The following is a 23156-nucleotide window of genomic DNA, read 5'->3' as shown; positions in this document are numbered from 1 at the left end:
TGAAAGTCAGAGATAGAAACAATCATCACAAGTGAAACCTTAACTACAAGATGAAATAAAGGGGGGGGGGTCATACACTTATGACCACAGACACTTCTCATCACTAACACACACTGATTAAGAATTAAATAAATCAACCCAAAGATTTGGGAGGAAATGTCCTGAGTCTCTGTTTAATTTTGGCTTATGTTTTTGAATTTCCAAAGCCTCGCGAAGAACTCTGCTTTTCCATGTTGATAGGTTTCTAGCTAGTATTTCTGTACTTTCCCATTTGATTTGGTGCTGTGGGTTTTGGTGGATATGTTCTGTAGCGCTGATTTGTTTTGTTCTTGTTTTTTAACTGCTGTCTGATGCTCTTTAGTTCTGATTGAAATTGGACGGGATGTTTCGCCCACATAGGCCACATTACACTCACAATTTATTTTGTATATGACTCCCTTTGGGTCCTCTTTTGGTTTTAGTATTCTACCATCAGCTTTTAACATAGTTTTAAGTGTGGTTCCGCTACTGAACACTACCTCTGCACCGATTTGCTCTGTTAAAATTCTTTTTATTTGGTGGCTAGCTGGTCCTATAAATGGGATGGAGATAAGAAGCGGGCTAGTTCTTCTGATTGCAGTGGGTGGTTTGCAGGTATGAGTCAGTGTTTTCTTCATGGTGGCATTAACTGTATTAGCAGGGTAGTTATTGAATTCTGTAAGGACATGGTTGATATGCTGTAATTCATTATCGAGGAGGTCTTCATCACATATTAATTTTGCGCGTCTCGTTAAGGTACTAATAATTCCTGTTTTTACTTTCGTTGGGTGATTTGAACTATTATGTATGTATTGGTCAGTGTGGGTTGGCTTGCGGTAAACAGTGGTTTTTAGGTAATCTGCGGAGTTGTTTACTAATACGTCCAGGTTTAACCGCTATGTGTCCTAATCACCAAACAAAATGAATGCCACGCAATTCTCGGACAGGCTGTAATCTGAAAAGTGTCTATCCTTCCCAAGAGCTATCCATCTCGTTGGAAGGGTTACAAATCTACTTGTTTCTGAGCTTACTTTCATTCCAGGGTCAAATATAATCACTTGAACCATAATAATATTCAACATATTCCATCAAATTCCGAGTGCCTCACACAGGTTTTTTTTCTGGATTACTTTTAGAGCTTTTTTCCCAACTTGTTGACCAGTTTTCCTTGAGAAAACCCCAACTTTCTCCCAATTGTCCATGAGAAAACTACATATTTTATCTTACTGCATTGACGGGAAGTGTTAAGCTGGACGTCTTTGAAAAGGGTTGATCGATAAATTTTCAAGGAAGCAATTGTTGTTTTTGTTTGTGAAATAGAGGACTCTAGCCGATGAGGCTACTTCCCCCCACCGAGAACCTCAGGCAACCAATTTGTTTGATGTACTACTATCGTAATAAAACATTACTATGTTAACCACATCCTGGTAGCTGAAGACTTACACCGGAAAGAAAAATGTCCCCGAGAAAATGTTTTTTCCGACAATCGATATTCGAGATGTCTTCTGATGCACAAATTATGCTGCACTGTATAAGAACTTGCATCCTTTGATCTGAATATTGTAGATGGAAAAGTATCATTTGCACTATTTCAAAGTAAACATGCATTTTCGTATATCATCCCGTAATTTGTGATTAATGACAATCACTTTGAAAATAATATGGGTTGAGGAACGGAAGATCTATGTTCGTCACGTGACTGGACAATTCCACCCCCGTCCCACCCTGACGATGATCCCTCCCGGAGCGGCGCGGCGCGGCGCGCTCTCTAAAAAAATCTCGGGCACAGTTTACTCTTCTATGTTTTCCGGTAGCTATTTAGTAACCCGGAGTTTGGTCCTCGTGTATGGTTTTGGACCAGGTGAGCGCTGATGAAATAAGTTCATTAACATGCAAGCGAGCGATCGCCTACGGTCAAAGAAAAATTTCTTTTCAGATTTTTTTAAACAATTTCTTCCAAATTTTTTTTTTTTTTCCAGTATTTTTCTATTTAAAATTATTTTCTACGGAATGTTTTTTTGTAAAACCAATTTCTCGGACCAGGCTTCGGGTTACCTATTTAGGGTTTTTTCCGGTATTTAGGGTGTTTTCCGGTATTTAGTGTTTTTCCGGTGTTTTCCGGTATTCAGTATAAAATGGTGTTTTCCGGTATATAGTATTGCCGCTGCTTTTTGAAATTTAGTGACTTTGTCTCCTACACATCTGCTTCCCACATGCAGAGTTCTGTTACATGCAAATCAGGCCCAACGCTTGAAGATAACAAGGGTCCAATCGGACCCCTAACTTAAACAACTCAACGTAGGGATTTTGCTAATGTATTTGCTGCCTAATACCATATTGCGTATGCCAGAGTATTCTCTCTTTTAGCAGCTGCATGTTACAAATACCAAAAATTAAATGATATCCAATGGTTTTTGTATCAAGCGTGAATTGCCATTTTAACCTCTTTATCACATAGTACACAAAGTAGCAATTTTGTGAGAATTATTAAATCTTTTCCAAATGTCAGTAAAATGTCAGTAAATCGTTTCCAAATGTCAGTAAAATGTTTTTGTAAAATAATTTAGTTGTTTTTCAGTTGTCAAACATGAAGGCAAATAAAAACTAAACCGCTGCCTTTTAATTCAAATATATCTGTACGTAAAAACTTTGAATTATAACTTGGGTCCATATGGACCCCTGATACCTGCTATGTGATTCTCATAACGTGAACCCACAAGGGTTAAGACAAAGTTTACTATTGCATTCGCGTCAGACGTCAATTAATGATAACGATTATCACAACCGCCTGTACCGTAATTATACATATAGATAAACATTATGTGACCCTCTAGATAAATAGATTGGTATACACTTTGGGTACGAGGAAATGTCTGCATTTTCTCGTCTCGTCAAATGGGAGCAAACCATAATAAGCAGTTGATTCGCATCTACTGGAGTGGTTAACAACAAGAAGAAGGAAACGTGTCAATACCCCCTTTCATGGAGCTGAACAACTGCGTTTGAACAAATCTGAATAAGCACTACCCATGCGACATACATACATCGTGTCTCAAATGTTCCGGTTTGGCTGCACATGTTCTGTCCCCATTCGTAGAAATATAAGTAATAACCGCCTAGGCTAGGTATTGACCTAATTTGATTTTGGAAGAAATGGCAAGTGTCTAAACGTGTATTTATACATTATGGAAATTCGAAAAATGTGATCAAAGTATTAGGAAAAATAAAAAACTCTATAGATCTTATAAATACTGGTAAGTAAATATACATCGTATGCAATATAACAAAATGCTGTTTTCCATACGATGGTTAATAAATCAAAATAAAAAATAAACGTGATAATAATTATGAATGCTTATATGTATACGATTACTTAACGTCGTTTTGAATAAATTGAAAATTAAATGAATGCCGATTCCCAACGCAGTAAATAGAAAGCGCCATATAAGCTACGCATATATCACGCCATGTCACATCAACAATTAATATACACTATGTACAGTTATAATAATCTTTGTAGGAAAACTGTATACAACTGCTAAATAATATTATGAAAGGAAACCTTTCAATCCAATACAATGGCGTTAAAATTCCCTTGAAAAGAACAGACGTTTTGGACCTGAAAAGGCGTTTACTAATCCTTAGTGACCAGACCGTTTCTAGTAAATAATAAAAGTGTTCTTGGAAAACCAATATTATTTTTCAAGTTACATATGAAAAAAGGGTGAATTTATCTGGTCTTCGTTATTCAGTAAGTTAGTTAGCTTATTTTGTTACGAAAAATATTTATTTTGTTTTATAGTTGATTATGGAATATATACCAATATAGTGATGACATATTTTCACAATTTTAGATCTTGTTTATAGATACAAGGGCATGCCTAACTACTTCACTGTTAATAATTTATACTTGTTTGTCGTTGAGGGGAGGGGGGAGCCCTTGAAAAAAATTTCTACCATCTTCAGTACCAATTAAGAGAGAGAGAGAGAAAAATGGGTTTAACATCCACTCGACACAAACTAGGTCATTTCGGCACTAACGTATGGGTTTAATTTTATTGCAATCATTCGCTTGCGCGTAGTGGTCTATAGCAGTGGGAGGAAACCGGAGGACCCGGAGAAAAACCACGAGGTTGGACAGGCGACCGTATTCCTTGTCACGTACAACCGGGAAATTGAAACCACGCCAGTTTACTCAATGACACACTTTTATGATACAGCACGCAAACGCTAACCATTCAGCCACCCCCAGTACCAAATGGGACTTAGAAGAAAGTCTTGACTTTACGACGGTGAGAGAAAAAGAGAAATGTGTTTTAAAGTCCACTTGACACAAACTAGGTCATTTCGGGACTAACAAATCTTTTTCAATAATTCGCTTGTGTATAGGGTTCTTTAGCAGTGAGAGGACACATTAAGACCAGGAGAAAATCGGCGAGGTTGGACTAGCAAGCAGACATTCGAAACCACGCAATTCAGGCTTATGATTTAATGCGCACTCGTCACACCATTAGACCATCCAACCTCAGGGAATAACCGTATGGTTTCATGTTGCCATCTTTGGCCCACATCTGGCATGGCATGATGTTCGTGTGTGGGACATATTTGGGCCAGGCAATTGTGCCACCTCTGGCCCACATGTAGCATGCCATATCTTTGCCAAAACCTGCCAACTGTTGGGCAGATCTGGGCCAAACAAGGCGAGTGTCTGCATTAGCGGCTGTGGGTCCTATCTGGCCCACGTCCGGCTGAGATATGCCAGTTTTGGTCAAATTGTGGTATGCCATATCCGGTCCAAACATTTTGCCAGATGTTGACATAAATACACCGAAATCGGTGCTGTATAATGGTCATGGCTATTCAATGGTGCTTACTATCTGAGTATTTACCGAAACTTGCAGCGACACAGGGGATACGCGATGGTAGCGGCATGGCCTGTTAGGCTGGGTCACTGTGGCGTCATCCTATGCATAACCTACATCAGGGTAACGTGTGCCCGTGTGAGATAGACCTAAGACTTGTTATCTATGCAACTCGAGAGGTTCGATCCGGGGTGTGGAAGCTACGTGGTATACACCAATGTGCTTTACTGCAATTTTTCACTAGGAAAAATGTATTTTGTTTAATGGTAATAACTGGACAATAGTAAGATTGATTAAGGATCAGCGGATTATCCAACTTGGCCAGTAGACCTATTATGACAGACGAGTATATGTCATTATTATGTTATACACATTAGACACTACATTAGATCAATAACAAGGGTGTAACTAAGTTAACATTGTTAATGTACATGTTATCTAAAGGATCTTGGTTACAACACAAAGAAACCAGTTTTACCGCTTTAAAGACCGACGAATAAGAATGCGTTATAACTAGACAAACAAAAAGTATACCTCTGGCGTGCACAACAACAAAATGGTTGTGAAATACTTAATCCACCCAGTTTAAAAGTCAGACTGGTAACCGGTTTATTTCATTTGGTGAAGAGTAAAACCCAAGAAAAAAAATGTCAACGCATTATAAGTGAGAAATGCTTCTATTATCGAGTGCATAAATTCCATCTGCTCTGTTAATTTTCTCTGAATAATTTGAAGTGTATAGCGCTAATTGGCACCATATAGACATTGTGTTAATCTTAGATAACAACACGCACAAAAATACAATTAATACAGATACTTGGATTAATGGATTATGTAAGATTTAATGATCAGCCACAGAGAGTAAGACGCTAACTTACATACTACTATTCAAGTTGTCGATCATGGTTTCTCCCTGAGGCCACGCATTCATACCAAAAACCATAAGTCGCGAACCTTTACAAAGGATCAAACAACGCATCTCATCGACGTACTTTTCAATTTTCACATGGACGTATTATGTCGTGGCCCCTATCTGTTCGGTCATATTTGTTTGTGGACACTCTACACGTCACACTCCATATCCGATTTTCATGAAACTTGTGTCAATATCTCTGCTTCCTTCGATAGTGGCGCATATGGGACTGTACGAGCAATCACGTTATTAGCTTGACAGTCTAGAAAACGCAGTTTTAAAACCATTTTAGATGGTTCAAATATATCACCGTAACATTATAATCATAGTTGAGTTCGAATTTCTATTTCGTGAGAATGAGAACGACACTTTCTATAAAACAGTCGCTCTCATGTACGCAGATAGTGGACAAGTATGTGATACGTATAACAAAGTTGTCGACACTGTATGGTCACAGTTTGTCTGACTCATATGACGCTTAACATACATACTGCTTTTTCAAGTACAAATGTGAAAGCTGCAATAGTTTAAGCAACCACAGTTTATTCAGAACGCCGCAAATCATCCCAGAAGCAAGGGTATATTTCTATACACGAACTGTGTTATGTGAGAAAGAATGAAGTTTCAAGATTATGTGCACAATATTGAAACGGATTCGCCCCCAATAAATGTATATAACTGTATACTTGTAACATCACAATGCTCGTGTATGTCCATACGCCCATATTTAAGTGTGTGCGTATTATATCGTCACCCATATCTGTCGGTTCATCTGTGAATAATTGGGTTTTTTTATAGAGCCACCCCCTGTATGAGTAAAGACGCACAAATGGTGTGCCATCTATTAAATAGTCTAATAAATGGTAGCTATCGGTGTAACGGACAACACAATTTCATCAAGAACAAAGTAATTTTCTTGAAAACTGTTTCTGGTTTCCTATTCCATTTCTTTCTTGAGAGACAAGTTGGCAATTGATATAACTATAATAGTTGTAATTCTAGCATGTATTTGTATTTTGTGAAATATATCAATACCTATTACATTGACTCGAGGTTAAATGTGTGATTTGACAGATATTTATGGGACCTCGCCATTTTATTCCGGCATATAAATTTGGCTGGATAGTGTCTGTTAATGACATACAACTTGATAAACTATGTACTGAAACCAATTTTGGCAAGACGGGTGTGTGTGTGTGTGTGCTTCCAACGATTATCGGTCAGTTTCAGGCAATGAAATTCCGTATCAGAAAAACTGCCAAGCCAAGCAATAATTCCACCAAATTATTTTGTTAAATAATGCAATGGTACTTTTCTGCGAAATCTATTTTCAGGTAATACGTATGTAGTATGAAACCATACACACTCCTATTCTTCCTGCTGTATTCAGGTGAGTTTTTATAGGATTGACAGTCCAGTTATAAAGATACACAATGGAAACCAATTTTAACAATAGTTTATATTTGAAAAGATATAGTTCCCTCCTTTGTCAAATTTGGGGTTGGATGGCTGAATGGTTAGCGGTGTGCGCGATATATCATAAAGTCTGTCATTGAGTCAATTGGCGTGGTTTCGAATCCCTGGTTGTACGTGACAAGGAGTAGGGTCGCCTGTTCAACCTCGTGGGTTTCTCCCACTGCTAAAGAATCCTACAGGCAAGCGAATTATTGAAATAAAATTAAACCATATGTTAGTCCCGAAATGACCTAGTTTGCGTCTAGTGGACGTTAAACCCCATTTCTCTCCTCTCTCCCCCTTTGTCAAATATTCTAGTTGGTAATACAATGAAACAAGATATATACTAGTTAATTAGAGAGAAACAAGCCATGTGTCACATTATGGATGGACGTCCCATATTGATTTTCAGTGACCTTCCGTTCCGGAGTTGTCGAAATGACTTCGATCATCGATTTGCTGGAAGTGACAAATTCCTGAGCTGATTGTGCTTTCTTGATTTTATGACAACAAAACAAAATTATTGTTACATCTGACAAAATAGTCGGTGATATTATGTAATCATTTATTGTACTTTTATATCTTATAGATTATGGAGGACAAGGATTTGAATGGTTTAAACCTGGTAATAACGAATATACCAGTTTGAGTGGTTGTAACATTGAACTGATATGGAATTTACTGATAAAAGACCACACAACTACAATAACTAAGGTAAAGCAGCGTAATACGAATAACGCTGCTTGTCCATTAATAATGTATTTAATAGCCATACGCATTTTAACATATTCAGTATTGTTGTATATACCAGGGTGGAATTTCACGACGAAATACAGTATATTTTCTTTTGTTTTGTTTGTAGGGTTTACTTGACAGCCGAGCCAGAGCATACCATTTATACTCTCGTATCCTAGTGGGTTAGCTGCTAAGTGACGTATCTTAATGCACATGAATGGGATGTATTAAACATTCAAATCAATCAATGATTCAGTCAAAATGTTTATGAAACACGTATTCACTTAATCTAGGATGTCATTATATTTATTCCAGGTTGAAAAACCAGGATATGGGTTAAATGATGACAAGAGATACGTAATAAACACTAAAGAAACCGAACAAGGACAAGATCTATCTATGATCATCCCGCATGTCACAGTACCGGACTCTGGTGTATATAGGTGTACGGTTGATAATATACCGAGGCATAAAGATATAAACGTTACTGTTACGGGTAAGCATACTTCTATTACTCTTATCGGAAAGTCGTGACAGTTATCAGCTACTATGAGAATTTACTTTGTTTATTATTTAACAGATTTCAAATGGAATTCTGATAAAAAGTCCATAGAAGTTCAAGAAGGGGAGGATATTAACCTAGAATGGAAGTATGTAACCCAGGCTATATTCAAACATATTTTAGTATATAGAATACCGTTTGAAGAAAATTCCAGAAAAGTAAGTACAATGTAATCAGTTTATTTTAAAACCTATTCTGGAAACATCATACACATGTTTACTTCCAAATCAAATGTTTCAAACTGTTTTGGATTATGAAATTTAATCACACCATCGCACTAGTCCAGATATAAACAGTGATAGCAACGACAGTAGTTGGCGACATGTAATAATGAACTTGTTTAATTTATAGTTCTGTTTTTCGTGTTCATTAAGTATATAATTCTCAAATAAATATCAAATTGTGGTCAAGGGATATTACCTTTTTATTTGATATTGTGTAATAGGGTCAAGTCTACATTTACATGTGTTGTAGTCGATATTAGTGACAGTGGTATTTAAATATTCTGTATCTTGTTTATTCAGCAATGTATTGGGAATTTGACAGCAGATCATATCGACAACCAAGGGGAGAGACATGTTGGCAGGACATACGTAACGTTAAATAAAATTAAAGATGGCTACAGTGCGATATTAACACTTCTTAACGTAACTGAAGACGATGTAAAATATAATTACTTTATAGAGTTGGTATACAGTGATACTTGTTCGATGATAAGAGGACCAACTTTGTTGAATAAGGGTAATTTGGTTATTATTTAATTCACAGGCAAACATTTAAAGGAAATAACTAAAGGATACTGTTCGGTGTCGGTCTGTTGGGGGTCTTGAGTGGCAGACATCATTAACGTTGGCACTAAAGTTTTATTGTATACATGTGTAGCCTACATTGCAGACCGTTGGTAACACACGACCGAATTATTTTTTTTTACATTATAATATGTTGATGCTCATTCCATATGGCGATAATCGATATATTAAAAATATATTTTCATTTATATTATAGCTTCCAAAGTATACAGTGAAACACCAGTTATCAAAGTTCGACGTCATGAAGATATCAATTTTGTATGGAATTACGAGTATATATCTCCTGTGGTTAAAGTATTATTCACCCGTAGAACTCACGAAAATAAGGTATGATTTTTAATATTAGCAATGGTGTTCAAAAGATTAGCAGAGCTATTTAAAGTTAGATCACGATTAATGAATTTGTAGTTGGCAACGAATGTTATTTTTCCTTACGATTTCCATTGTTTTAATGGAACAAGCTTTTTACATGAGAGATAGAGAGAGTTTACCCCCACTCGACACAAACTATGTCATTTCGGGACTAATATATGGTTCAATTGTATTTCAATAATTCGCTTGCGCGTAGGAGTCTTTAGCAGTGGGGGGAAATCGGAGAAAACCCACGAGGTTGGACAGTCGACCCTACTCCTTGTCACGTACAACCGTGGAATCGAAACCAAGCCAGTTGACTCAATGACAGACCTTATGATACAGCGCGCACGTGCTAACCATTCGGCCATCCATCCCCGCTTTTTTACATAAGAAGTTTTACATTGTGGTATTTTCAAATTATGATATCTAAGACTGCTATTTGTTTCGGGTTGTATTTTCATCAGAATATCGGACAAATACAGGAGACTATATTACGATTTTATAAAATTAGACGAGTTTTTGTCTTTGACAGTGGTTCTCGTAAACACATTAACCCACATCAGCACCAACCGGGATAAATTACAAAATTTTATTATTTGTTTGTTTGGCAGGCTTATGGCTTTGGTTTCTCTGTCGAAATTTGACGCGGATGCAATTGTTCATAAAAGGTTTATCATTGGGTCTAATTGTTTCATTAGTAGGGTAGTCCACAACCTGAAATATGTGTGCTAATGAATCTGAAACTATTTGTCAGCATGGTGCATCTCTAATGACAAATACGCGAATGAAAACAAGACACTTGCTAAGCAGCACGGAGAAAATATTCGCTCAAAATAGATATTCATGTGGCAATATTCACATATTCATTCGCCTATTTATGAATGAAGTCACGAAACAAATATATTCTTTACGCGTGGTGAGTTCAGCAGTTTGGGACAGAACATTAACTGAATGAAGTATATTTTGCGTAGTCTTGGCTATAAGTCTTGGAAGGGCAGGCCTGGACCAAGGTTAAGGGGGTAAAGGCGCCAGCTTCAACCAGGTGTATGGGGGGCTTCCCCATAATTATTAGAAAAACAGACTACCGGAAATGTTGTCCTGGCAGTATTTCAGGCACTGATCCTCGGGATGAATATATCTCGACGAGCCCCCCCCCCACCCTAAAGCGCCAAAGCAGCGAGCCTGTACGGAGGGTATGGGTGTACCTCGCCCAGAAAATTTTGAAAACTAAGAATTCAGGCACCATTTGTCGAGATAAATAGAGCTGACCAGATACCTGTCGCCTGATCACTAGTTTAACTAAGCCAGAAGGGGGAGAGGGACCAGCACGACTTTTAGGGCAAATCCCCCCCCCCTCCTTGCCGGGTATACAGTTTAAGTTCACATCGTAAGTGCAGACATTGATGGTACTTTAGCGGCAAATTTGTTGAAAATCATAACATATTATTATTGTTCCTTTACAATTTTCTATTATGTGATTTTTGCTCCTAATCCTCTATTCTCTTTAGCGAACCAAGTAATAACATTACCAGAACGTTACCCTAAAAAAATACTTCGAAATCGCCATATTCAAGTTTGTAAATCAAGTTACCAAACGCCGCGCAAAAACAATATGCTTAAATGAACACCATCTTATTGTCCGAGTCTCTCAACATGTCTGCTTCACTCTATGGAAAGATATTACTACTAGTAATGACTTATGTCCGATTCAACAACATCTGAAGCGAACACATGATTATATACTATTCAAAAAAAGTAGGGGATATTTGATTTTTAAGTGTTATTAAAGTCACCTAATGAAACTGACGAAGAAACAAATGACAAAATGAAATGAAGTTCACATTCATCGATTTATTCCAAATGATCGTTAGACTAAGTAAGGCACAGACTGACCATTATAAGGGTAAAATGATACCCGGGGTCAAACAGCAAAGTTACCACAGCATCACAACCAAGTCAGTAACGGGTAAATCCTCCTCTGTTTGCCAAACAAGCATTGATCCGACGTGGCATACTCCTAATGAGACGTCTAAGGTCATTTTGGTCCAGATTGTCCCATTCCTGTTGCAACGCAGCAGCAAGTTCTTGGACATTGGCAGGACGTTGTTGACGTTGACGTAACCTATGTCCAAGCATGTCCCAGACATGCTCGATGGGGGAGAGGTCGGGACTCAGTGCTGGCCAAGGTTATGTTCTGTTGTTGGAGGTAACCTGTAACGATCCTGGCCCTGTGACATCTTGCGTTGTCATCCTGGAAGATGAAACGGCGGCCATGACGTCGTGCGAACTGCACAACATGGACTGCCAAGATGTTGTCCCGGTAGTACTGGCCTGTAACACGCCCTGCAACAACATGTAAAGCCGTTCTTTCAGCAACAGTGATGCCTCCCCACACCATAACAGAACCACCCCCAAATCGATCATGTCTGATGACGTTAACGTCTTGGAAGCGCTCGTTTCGACGACGCCAAACCCTCCTACGTCTGTCCAAAAAATCAACAGTGAACCTTGACTCATCTGAAAACATCACATTGCTCCAGCGTCGATTATCCCAGTGTTGACGATCCCTACACCAACGACGTCTTGCCTGAATGTGATGATCTCTCAAACAAGGGATCACGCGAGGACGTCGGGCGCGAAGGTGACCCCTATGCAGTCGATTCCGAATCGTCTGGCCACTCACTCTCACACCAGTGTCTGTTTGAAGACGAGCGCTGATCTGATTTGCTGTGATGACACGATTTCTCAAGGCCAAGGTACGGATAAATCGATCCTGGGCTTGAGTTGTCGCCCTTGGTCGACCTGAGCGTGGTCTGTCCTGTACAGATTGTGTATCACGGTATCTGGACCATAGCCTGCTTATGCCAGACTGAGAAACAGTCATCGTCCGCGCCACAACCGCCTGTGTTGTGCCGATCTGTAGCATGCCAAGGGCACGTAACCTTTCATTTTGGTTAAGCCGACGCATAACAAAATTTGTTTTCTGGTCACTAAAACAATTAAACTGATGTTTCCACCCTGGAATTCAATGCCACAATGACTGTAACATTCAAAGTCAGAGTCGTGCAAATCTTGGGTTGGACCCCCATGATGATCCCAAGCATCACCTGCATTCCATGCGGTAGCTATTGGTGCGTTTGGGCGTCACATGTAACTGGAAATGTTTCTTCTGTTAGGTTCTATAGTGACTTTTTTCGTAGTCATTTGCATATTTTAGTATTATGCCCCCAAAATCAAATATCCCCTACTTTTTTTGAATAGTATATTTGGCATCAATGCCATCACCATAACAAGTCGTAACGCTATGAGGTATTCCATTGTATTACTTACAAAATATTTCTTTGGAGATTTGGGGTTCGTTTTATGGTTTTGCCGGCCAAGTAAGGCGCATGAAATTTGTGGTTCCCAGCATTCTGAATAGTTGCATTGTTTATATGTTACAGATTGATAAGATAGGATATTGGCACGAAGGCGAGTTTGAATCAACTATGGCAGATGGTGAAAGTAGACTGATATTTAACAAAACGGAACGAAATATTACCAATGGTTCTGGAGGACAGATTACTTTAACGTTACGTGATGCAGCAAGGGAAGACTTTAATTATTTCTATATATGTCGTATTATCTTTCATGATAAAGAAGAAAGTTCTTGGAATATCCTACTGGAAGGTAATTCACACTTTTTGAGATATATCGTATACACTGCTACTACAAATGGATGTGGTTCAATTAGCAGGAACAACATATACCATTAAGAAATGAGTTCGTAAAGTTTCCATTTGCAACATGAACAGTCTTATACAATATTATATTTCATGCACCCGTGATTTAGACGAAAGACGACTTCGGTAACAATTTGTATTAGTACAATGATCAAATATTAAAAATTATATATGTCTATTTTTTTATTAGTTTCAAAATTTACAAATATTGTAAAATCATATATTGATTTGATAAAAATTGTTTTTAATTGACAAATATTTTAATGTCTGTCTCTCTATATAACTATTTTGAAATTGTTTAAATGTTACAAGATGAGTCTCTTGACTTAGTTCGATAAAAAACATTTTCTTTATAAACTCAGAAATTAGCACCATCCCTCCAAATAATTTAAAAAAACTAATATTTGTGATAAAATTATGTTTCGGTAATCAATACCTTCAGAGGTGATTAAATCCCTCATTCCCACACAGTCATAGACTTGCATATTGTAGAGCCCGGCTGATTTCTAACCAAACCCATAGTGCTATAAACCTACTATAAAGAAAAAGAAATGCTTTTTTATGACCCTCAAAGTTTTGGGGTATGGGTTCAACGCGTCGAGAATATTCAATTTGATTCACTCGCTCTTAAAAATATAATAAATACAATTACCGATAAGCGTTTACACAGCTTGACTGTACTGAGTTTCCATAAGGAAAGGGCAATGAAGTAAGTTTGACCTGTAAAATGTGGTCGAACGCTTCGTTAAAATATACCCAAATTCAGGAATGGTCCTAATTTTAATTCGGGAATGAATTATCCAAACTATTGTTGATAAGATCCATCTATCATTACTATATTATTGAATTATTGTATTTCTGCCCGCAGTTGGTTTGTTTCGTTAATTTTCAGTGTTTTAAGTAAAACACCGTTCTATTCATCTCGACGACCAAGTCTGAAATACTGCCTGACAGCTTGTCTTTGAGGTAGAATGTACAAACTTTTTCATGATGGCCATGTGCTGACCGGTTTAAAAAAAATATTTCATCCACCAAATAAAATTGAAAACCAAAAGATTTCACCATAACTAATTTTAAAAGTTAATTTTGAAATATAGGAAAAATTAGGGAAATATTCTCTTCAAAAAAATAAATGTATAGCCAATTTTTCATCAATTTTTAATTTAAACAGGATCGTTGTTTCTATAAATCTTACTTGTTGTTAATGTCATTACGTAATGATGTAAGAAATTCATTATTGATTTGTAATGTAGGGTCATGATCACTAATTACGACTGGTCATACTTTTTGCCGAAATTTATTTTCGCTTGATTGCGCCAAGGCACAGTCATGAGTTTAACAACTTCGCAAGCTTTTCGCATGAAATCCAAATCTATCTAAGCCTTTAAAACGCCTACGTGAAACCAGATTAGAGCTGCTGTTTTGAAATACGCCGAAACCGTCAAATCCGACTTCAATGGGTTAATACACACCATGTATGGCCACGTCAATTCTGGAGAAAAGCTTGGTTCAGCGACGAGTGGCGGATCCTTTTGCAATGAGGTGATGGCAGAGCAAGGGTGTATCGACGACGAAATGTCACCATGCGTTTCATTTTTGAAGTGTATATTTTATATAAGGCAGGGACTTTATACCGGGTCTGTTAGTCACATTTGCGGGAAATAAGTCTGCTTCTAATTGTGTTATATTCTTTAAACTTGGTTGAGTACAATGATGCCCATTTTCTGCTTAGACTAAGCAAGGCTATGCAGAAATAGCGATCGAATTGATCAATGGTTTGTTTAGGACACGATCAATAGCTGAGAGTTATCGGTATAATAGTTTAAAATAGGTATTGAAAAGCGGATATATTAAATATTTCAGTCAAGTTACTTCATTCTGAACGTTTGAAAAATAGTGTAGTCTCGATTATCCATTTGTAAATTAAATTATTAAATGGCCACCATGTTGCATTGCGTTTAAAATCACAGCCATCCGATATCCCAGAGAGTTGATTATGGACTTTCAGGTGAATAAATGTCTAATTCATATATAACTTGAAATCAAAATATAGAACTGTAATGGACAGGTTTAGCTCATAATGAATTATCCAGGGGAAGTTGTGGAACTTTTTAGTTTAATTATATCACTACCTTGACTAATTTCAAAATCAATTTATTTCGTCCAGAATTTGGAGCTCCAATTGGATGTGAATTTAACTTGGCTGTTAGTTCCATTAGATCGGTACCCTGAGTAACTTTGATGCTGAGCAATGTCTGCTGAGACTAAGTAGAGAGAGAGAGAAATGGGGTTTAACGTTCCACTCGACACAAACTAGGTCATTTCGGGACTAACATATGGTTTAACTTTATTTACATAATTCGCTTGCGCGTAGGGGTCTTTAGCAGTGGGAGGAAACCGGAGGCCCCGGAGAAAACCCACGAGACTAGGTAGAGACGTTAACTTGATTGAAGGTGGGGTAGAATGACCAAAATTAGTGTAGGTGTTTAGGCCTTGAGATAGTACATTTTCTAGTAAAGCCGGTGGAGCACAATGACCCTGCTTTTAATTGAGGTAGAATGTACAATCTTTGTGTATATGTTCATTATGTGAATGTTTTAAATGATTAATACTTACCGTGATAAGCACATTGACAACTCGACGTTTTGGGGCGCGATAACTTTAACTTTATTTCAAAGAGAGTAATGACATGTGGGGTATAGTTTAGCTACACTATTTTATCGTTGATTAATAGTTTGGATGTTCGATGGTTTAAATTATGCAATTGATTAATGTATTATTAGGACCGCTGTTTTTTAATTTATTTATATTGGGTCTTTTTATGCTTTGTATATATTATCATTACTATTTATTGCTAACATTTAGTCTTGGTGGTGGTGTCGTGTCATTTGATTAGTGGAAACATGACGTTACATTTAAAAACGAAAGGAGAATCTGCAGTAGTACCATACGGCTCTATTAGAAACCTTGACCGAAGTACATAATGTTACCACTTTATGTCATATTGAAGCAGGACAAATAAATGCGACAAATCAGTGTTATTTTTTCCATTTCAGAACAAGAGGATGCTTCATTGTCCACCGGGGAAGTTGCTGCTATAGCTGTGACTGTTGTAGTAGCAGTAGTAATACTGGTAATAACAATAGTAATAGTATTGTCCAGACGAAATGGTGAGCTTTTTGTATATTATTCGGCATTACAGAAGTCGGGTTTTATTAATATAGAAAAAAAACAATAGTTCATATAGTATGCAGTTCGTATCTAGCTGGTTGCTAATACAAATAACTTTAATGGAAGTTGTATGTTTAGGTCTACTTGCCACTATCACAAATTACGTTTAATAATGTGTCACGATGTATTGAGAGCTAGCATACATAAATACAGCATTCTAAAATCTAAGAATATATAAACAATTCAGCTGGTCGTTTAGAAAATGTTTAGATTGAGTAGTATTTGGAGTTATGACATTCCTCTATTTAAATTGTATCTTTTCGTTATCATTTATGTAATTCCATTGAAGGTAATTATAAAAGTTTGAACTGTAGTCATTATAATACGTAGAGTGGAGCACCTCACATATTGTATTTTATTATATCAATAAATCGCTTTAGCAGAGCAAATAAACCGGAAAACACGGAGAAAGGCCAAAGGTTGGATAGGTGATCCTACACCTTGTAAAGTACAGGCGGGAAATAGAAAACAAGGCCACGATCCACTCGATGCTAGGCAGAACAAGAATTCAGCTGTTCTGTAATACTAAGCCAAAAGATGCCGCTCCTAAACGTATGGTCAATAATATAGAAAACTAGACAGAAAAAAAACGAAATTAATTTTTTTAATGTTATTGATGTGTAGACAGTGTCACGCGTGATGACTTTGGTCTGTCTTTCACGTAGACTATACATGTTACGAAGAGTTGCGAATCGAAATCCGTGGTGATTTGGCAAAGAAATCATAAAGATCGTAAAGTTTACGATAATTTGGGTGTGAAAAATATGCCGGATGTCACGGTATAGGGTTCTACGAAATGAATGAATCATCTATACGAATTAAAACGATTCAATTACGAATGAGTTAGGAATAGGTCGAATTGCTTACAAATATGCAAAATTCAGTTGCGAATACACTATGCTCTCGAAGCATGATGCCGATAAAGCTATGAAAAGTTTACCATATTTGGCACTATTCATCAAAGAATCGAATAGGAAGTTGTTACGGACGATAAGAAGGAGCTACGCCTGGTTTCGAAACCGTGGCCAAACTACTAGGAACTGTACGAATGTGTAGGAACTAAATACGAATCACTCAAGAACTCCAAGAACTGTCTACGATATATCTACGAATCGGATAAAGTTTCGATTCCGGGCGATTCATGACATTCGTAGCCCATGTGAAAGGGGGGCATATGATAAGCTGACAATGTACTTGTCGAGGCGTGTAATCAACTTTTGACAGAGCCAACTCTTGTTGAAACCCCTGCCTTTAGAATAACTAAATGTCAGTCTCAAAATATAGAGGCACATGATATTTTAACCTCTATTGTTTTTATACTCGTCGAGTTAAATATCTTTGATAATATATTTTGTAAGGGGATGGGGCAGCTCTCTGGGCTTCTTGGTATGATTGTTGAGATTTCTTTTTTTACAAATTTTAAGAACAGAATATTGCATCCTAATTTATTACAAATATTGTCTTAAATTTTCAGAATTGGTCAGACGAAAAATACAAACTTTCACAGGGGGAAACACTCATAAGACAAATCAGGTAATAAATCTAGTAGCTCCTTTAAGATTCTGGTTAGTATGGTAATAGATATGTTGTATTTTCAGCAGGCTCGACACTATTCATCCATAATCTCATTCCACATTCATAGCCCGGTAGATCGTCATAAAGATGGATTGAAAAAGTGTTCATGGAGCTAATTTTAGTTGAAATCAAAAAACGTGAAAATTCTAAATCTTTTATGTCGATTAGTCAAAGACATATTAAACGTTTGCTTTTACTGAACAATAAAACGGATTTCAATTCCGTATATTCCCATTGAAAATTATATCATAGCGAGTATTCAGGTTCAAAAGGCAAATGGCAGAATTATGGTAATCGCACTACCCCAGTCTTTAAAACATACATACCCCAAGGATTGTTTTGGCAATTCGTCACCACCAACCAATAACTATTGCTCTGTAGTAATTAATCTGCCAAACATATTTCCTTTTACTTTATTCGCGTTATAAACCATTTGGTTTGCTATATATATTTCAAAATGCACGCTATGATACGTGATATTTTTTTTAAAATAGATGATTGTGTACGAAATACAGACGATAACGAAACCGCAGTGGACTGTTTATGTCTTACAATTTTTCACCGCCCAAATTTTAGTTGTTCAATTGTGCTTTATAATAATATACAGATCATATGAATGTTTCCTTGGCGTATTTGGAATCGTTGTATTATCATTGGCTGTTGATAAAACAGAAATCTGTAAAATATAAAACAGGGAAGCTCAACCGAGAGAAAATGGATTACAAACATTTCTGATATCAATCTTGTGCAGTTTAGCAACTATTTAAACGCGCCCACAGTGAGCTGTCGGTGTGTGAGGTGATCACCAGACCAAAGTTAAAGAAATTGTTGTTTGCAACCTAATTATTTTCACGTCATATATTTTAACTACAGTGGTATATAATAATATATGTGTTGGAATATTTACAGGCGGAGTCGATTCTACTTCAAGAAAATAACAGAAGATCCGAATATGAAGCTACAGTAGACGGAGTACAGCAACGGTTACCATAAAGTTAAATGCTTCAAAAAGTTCAGATGAATAGTTTAATGTTTATTATTTATATGTTTTTAATTTTATTTACTAATATGTGATATATTAATCCCATTTCGTTTCTTTTTATGTATTATTACCTAATGTAGGGCGACCCATGATCAGAAAAGTATGTTCTTTTACGATATGCCGACGCACATGTAAAATGCATGTTTAACTGATTATGAAAAGATCGACGTCCATGAATTGTTGGACGATTAGCCTAATAGTGGTTTCATTTCTTTATATCCGCAGACAGGTCTGTTTATATGGGAGAGAGAAAGAGTTCTAATAATTTAATACCCTTAATTTTAGTCACACAGATACATAAAATTTAGAACATTTTAGAACAAGTTTAGCTTGATACTTCAAGTAATTTTGAAATTATTGTAACATAATCAGATCATCTAATAACTGTGGATTGGACTTCTTTAATTCAGCAAGACGGTAACAAACATTACACTACACTACATGTATAACAACCAATACACATTATAATATTGTAATCTTTACGGCCATCGTCTTAATTCACGTCTGCCTCCATGGTTCTGTGTTGAGCTACTCAACTCAACTAACTAAACTGACTTCATCAGAAACCTATACCAATTTATAGGTGAGGTATGAAGTTACATATTATTAATATGGAATAAAAATAATTATGATGACAGCTGAATACTAATAAATAAATAAATGAAAGGTCGGCGGGTTCTCCGACATGACCATTTCAATATGGCAGTAGCTTATCTTAACAATAATCATATCGATGTTAGAAACAGCGGTTAGGTCAAAAGGACAGCAGAGATTTCACCCTTTGTTACATTATTGACATTTTTTTTTTCATTTTTCTGGGCGCACCGGTTTAGACCAATCCACCTCGGAAAAATGTCTACAAAATCTTTCTTTAATAGTCGGAATTTTTGGAAAATATTTTGGATCGAGAGGTTTCATAAGGCAACACTTCCATGAAAAAAACTTAAGAGCCAAATAATCGTAGCGCGAATCGTGATAGTGAGAACCTAGAATATTAGCGTTAATCAAGTCGTTATGAATAATAAAACAAATAAAAGTCCGTACATATTTACAATATTTTTAAAAAAAAAAATAAACTTACATGAATCTTAATTTGAATTGAAACCTCCGGAGATGTTTAGAAACCTATGGCTATTAATAATGTCAAGATTGACAAGAATTTATTGCCATGTATTTCTATATAGTTCGGGGATATTTCTATCCCCATTTTAGCATTTTCTGTAAAAAAAACCTTTCACATTTATGTTTATGCAGTGTTTCGTTTCGTAACTTGGTTAAAATAAGTTCAAATAATTACAAGATGTTTGATTTAGATTGATCATTATATAACTGTGATCGAAGATAGTATTAAAATGAGGATATGCCCATAGTGTGTTAATTTCCTTTTTTGAATAATTTATTAATTGTTAATAAAATCCTGTTTACATATTTGTATCTTTTTTTCCGATAAATTATTTGTGTTTTTTATATGTTCATTAGAGTATTGAATAAAATCAAATCCGAACTACTTTTTGTTTTTCGATTTCCTATTTCTACTTTTAATTTTTTATTTTGAAAAATAATTTTTAATTTTGTAGAATAATTTTTAATTTTGTAGAATAATTTTAATTTTTAATTTTGTAGAATAATTTTTAATTTTGTAGAATAATTTTTAGTTTTGTAAATTAATTTGTAATTTTAAACTTTTATAATTTTGAACTTATAATTAATTTTATATTTTGTATTTTAATTTCCATTTTGTAAAATAATTTATAATTTTGTTTTTTGATTCCTTGATCATCATCGTGTCATGTTGCTCGCCTGTGCGACGTAGCCTTGAGATGCCTCTCCGCTATACGCCCGAGATTTAGGGACGGTTTTTAAACTTTCATGATAAAAATAATTTTTAATTTTGTAGAATAATTTTTAATTTTGTAGAATAATTTTTAGTTTTGTAAATTAATTTGTAATTTTAAACTTTTATAATTTTGAACTTATAATTAATTTTATATTTTGTATTTTAATTTCCATTTTGTAAAATAATTTATAATTTTGTTTCTTGATTCCTTGATCATCATCGTGTCATGTTGCTCGCCTGTGTGACGTAGCCTTGATATGCCTCTCCGCTATACGCCCGAGATTTAGGGACGGTTTTTAAACTTTCATGATAAAAATAAAAGCAATAGATAAATTATTTGTCTTTGTTTATATAATCATTAAAGTATTATTAAAATTAAATCCGTATGATGGTTTATTAAAACAAAATCTGTATGATGATTAAATTATAATTTTTAAACTTTCATGATAAAAATAAAAGCAATAGAGTTGAGGGAATGGTGGATTTGGATTGCCCTTGAACCTTGGTAAACATGTTTGTATGTCTCCCGCAACTGCTCGAGAATGAATGGGTAAACTGCATGTTGTACAAATTATTTGTATCTTTTTTTTTCCGATAAATTATTTGTCTTTGTTTATATAATCATTAAAGTATTATTAAAATCAAATCCGTATGATGATTTATTAAAACAAAATCTGTATGATGATTAAATTATAATTTTTATACTTTCATGATAAAAATAAAACCAATAGAGTTGAGGGAATGGTGGATTTGGATTCCCCTTGAACCTTGGTAAACATGTTTGTAGGTCTCTCGAAACTGCTCGACCATGTGTGGGTAGACTGAATGTTGTAAAAATTATCCTTAGTCGGAGTACATAACAAAATATACAACTGACTAAAGGGTTTTTAGTGGGGTAAGGGTTACTTCGGTCTGGACAGGGTTACACGCCAATAAAGAGTGTGACAATTAGCATGATGGTTAACTACACAACAGTATCCCCTGTATATCAAAGACCGCTTTTACACTCAAGTACACCACATGATATAATTGGTTGAATGATTTCACAAAGTAAACCGATGCTCGGTGCTGCTAAAACTGTGGGTATAGACCACGGGTTATCTTTACGGCCTAATGTTTGGGTTAGCCACCAAGGCAGGAATACCACCAAGTTTTATGATGCAATCATCGATGTGCAAGTGCCACTGATTCCTGTTACCCCTATAGTTGCGCACACCAACCAAATGGATATTGAACTTAATGAGGAATCAGAATAAAAATGATCCTCGCGGTGACTTATTCCCCCTTATAAATCCGGAGTTTGACTGTATGGCATGTTTTACTGCCCCTTTAATAAGCTTTGAAATAAACTAAATGACATGCACGGTATAAAGCTATTTGTGTTTCCATTGACTATGTTTTGGGAGCGAAATGCGAGGCTCTTCTTCAAGAGATAACACAGCTGTCAAATTCGTAGAATCCGTCTGTCGGACATTGAGCGAACATATGGTGTCGGTGAAAGGTGCCCGAACATCAACGAATACTCACTATGTGTTAAAGGTAATCATAAGGATATGATATGATCAGCCAGTAAGGGGAATGATCAGATCCCTTTGTCTCAATAAACTCACCATAATGGATTGAAATGTGTAATCCACATTTTACAAAGACAGAAGGAGAACAGGAGAAATCAATATGATTAATCCCCACATTGGCCCAATGCTACACGTCGAATTAGAAAATAATCTGTTGGAAATTGATTCAAGATTGACCATTTCAAAAGTGATCACCGCTATTACTGTCCATATTGTGAATTATGATAAAGTATACATTATTTAATATGCTCAAGTATACTGTGTATAACGCCCTGTGAATACACATACCATAACTCTCGTGTTGTAACATAATTTTTCAATAGCGTTCAGTTTAAAAATTAATACGAATCTGTAATTCCTAAATAATTAAATGTGAATTAACAACAAGCTATCAAAATCGAACCCATTCAAGATCTTGTAATCCTCAAATTTCATCTGAATCGGAAGGGTCTCTGAGGGGTCTATAA

At 36.0% G+C, this 23156-nt stretch overlaps 1 protein-coding gene across 1 annotated transcript; it reads left to right on the top strand.

Moving 5' to 3' along the window:
* The first annotated feature begins 3682 nt into the window (after positions 1-3682).
* Positions 3683-21862, top strand: LOC130010392 (uncharacterized). Its single transcript, XM_050544812.2, has 11 exons — positions 3683-3769; positions 7128-7183; positions 7838-7962; positions 8299-8479; positions 8564-8703; positions 9070-9286; positions 9551-9681; positions 13152-13377; positions 16487-16600; positions 18136-18194; positions 19146-21862. Exons 2-11 carry the CDS (start codon positions 7144-7146, stop codon positions 19227-19229), a joined length of 1317 nt encoding a protein of 438 aa, XP_050400769.1. The 5' UTR covers positions 3683-3769; positions 7128-7143; the 3' UTR covers positions 19230-21862.
* The last annotated feature ends 1294 nt before the right edge of the window (positions 21863-23156 follow it).

This window comes from Patella vulgata, chromosome 1 (genome assembly GCF_932274485.2).
Source record: "Patella vulgata chromosome 1, xgPatVulg1.2, whole genome shotgun sequence".
NCBI classification, from domain to species: Eukaryota; Metazoa; Mollusca; class Gastropoda; family Patellidae; genus Patella; species Patella vulgata.
Note: the sequence above shows the minus strand (reverse complement) of the source record. Positions and strands in the feature narration are given on the sequence as shown.

What these genes read in the sequence shown, in the direction of transcription:
- LOC130010392 (XM_050544812.2), top strand. Translation starts at nt 7,144, where the DNA reads ATGAAACCATACACACTCCTATTCTTCCTGCTGTATTCAG. An exon ending in ACCAACTTTGTTGAATAAGG is followed by an intron (nt 9,287 to 9,550) that starts GTAATTTGGTTA and finishes TTTATATTATAG; the next exon opens with CTTCCAAAGTATACAGTGAA. An exon ending in TTGGAATATCCTACTGGAAG is followed by an intron (nt 13,378 to 16,486) that starts GTAATTCACACT and finishes TTTCCATTTCAG; the next exon opens with AACAAGAGGATGCTTCATTG.